Source organism: Wasmannia auropunctata, unplaced genomic scaffold, assembly GCF_000956235.1.
Source record: "Wasmannia auropunctata unplaced genomic scaffold, wasmannia.A_1.0 LD336095.1, whole genome shotgun sequence".
NCBI lineage: Eukaryota > Metazoa > Arthropoda > Insecta > Hymenoptera > Formicidae > Wasmannia > Wasmannia auropunctata.
Window position 1 is genome coordinate 3,868,913 of NW_012026795.1, and position 637 is coordinate 3,869,549.

Genomic DNA, 637 nt, shown 5'->3' on the forward strand with positions numbered 1-637 from the left:
TGCTCTTCCGATCTTTAATTTCTTCCTCTTCCTCTTCCTCTTCCTCTTTCTCTTCTTTCTCTTTCTCTGAAATAGTGTTTGTTATAGTTGTCGCACATGTTGAACAAAAAATTGAAAAATCTTCTTGCCCTTTGGCGTTGTTTGCTTCTCCTGCCTCTCGGTCTCCATCCTACGAAACAAATATTATGTTATAATATTAAGTACTTAAAAGTATATGCAATAAGAATTTAAAAATTATACATAAAAGTATTATATATTATGTAACTTACGTTGAGAAGCATCGATGGCGGCGGCATGCGGAGCAGCAGCGGTAGAATCACGCGGAAAAGCAGCGGCGGCGGCGATGGTATTGGCGGAGGCGGTGCGCGCGGCGGCAGCATGCGGAGGAGCAGCGGTGGAAGTGCTGGAGGCTGTGATTTCCGTAAAATTTTGTAGTTTTGAATTTGCAGGGCAGTGGGGAAGAGACTTGAACAAGTCTATATTTCCATCCAAATCTAAATCCACATTCTCTAAGTCTATATCCAGCATCTGAAATTGAAAAAATGTACATATGTATAATAAAATATTAAATAGAATTTAAATTTAAAAAATATATGTAAATATTACAAATACTTACGTCTTGTTCTTGCGTCATTTA

At 38.0% G+C, this 637-nt stretch overlaps 1 protein-coding gene across 1 annotated transcript in view; it reads left to right on the forward strand.

The window, feature by feature from the left end:
* Window positions 1-294: 294 nt before the first annotated feature.
* Window positions 295-637, forward strand: part of LOC105462821 (proteoglycan 4-like) — a 4,288-nt gene continuing 3,945 nt past the window's right edge. Inside the window, exon 1 of the mRNA XM_011709671.1 lies at window positions 295-421. Coding sequence (XP_011707973.1) covers window positions 295-421 — 127 coding nt within the window. The remainder of the gene's footprint in view (window positions 422-637) is intronic.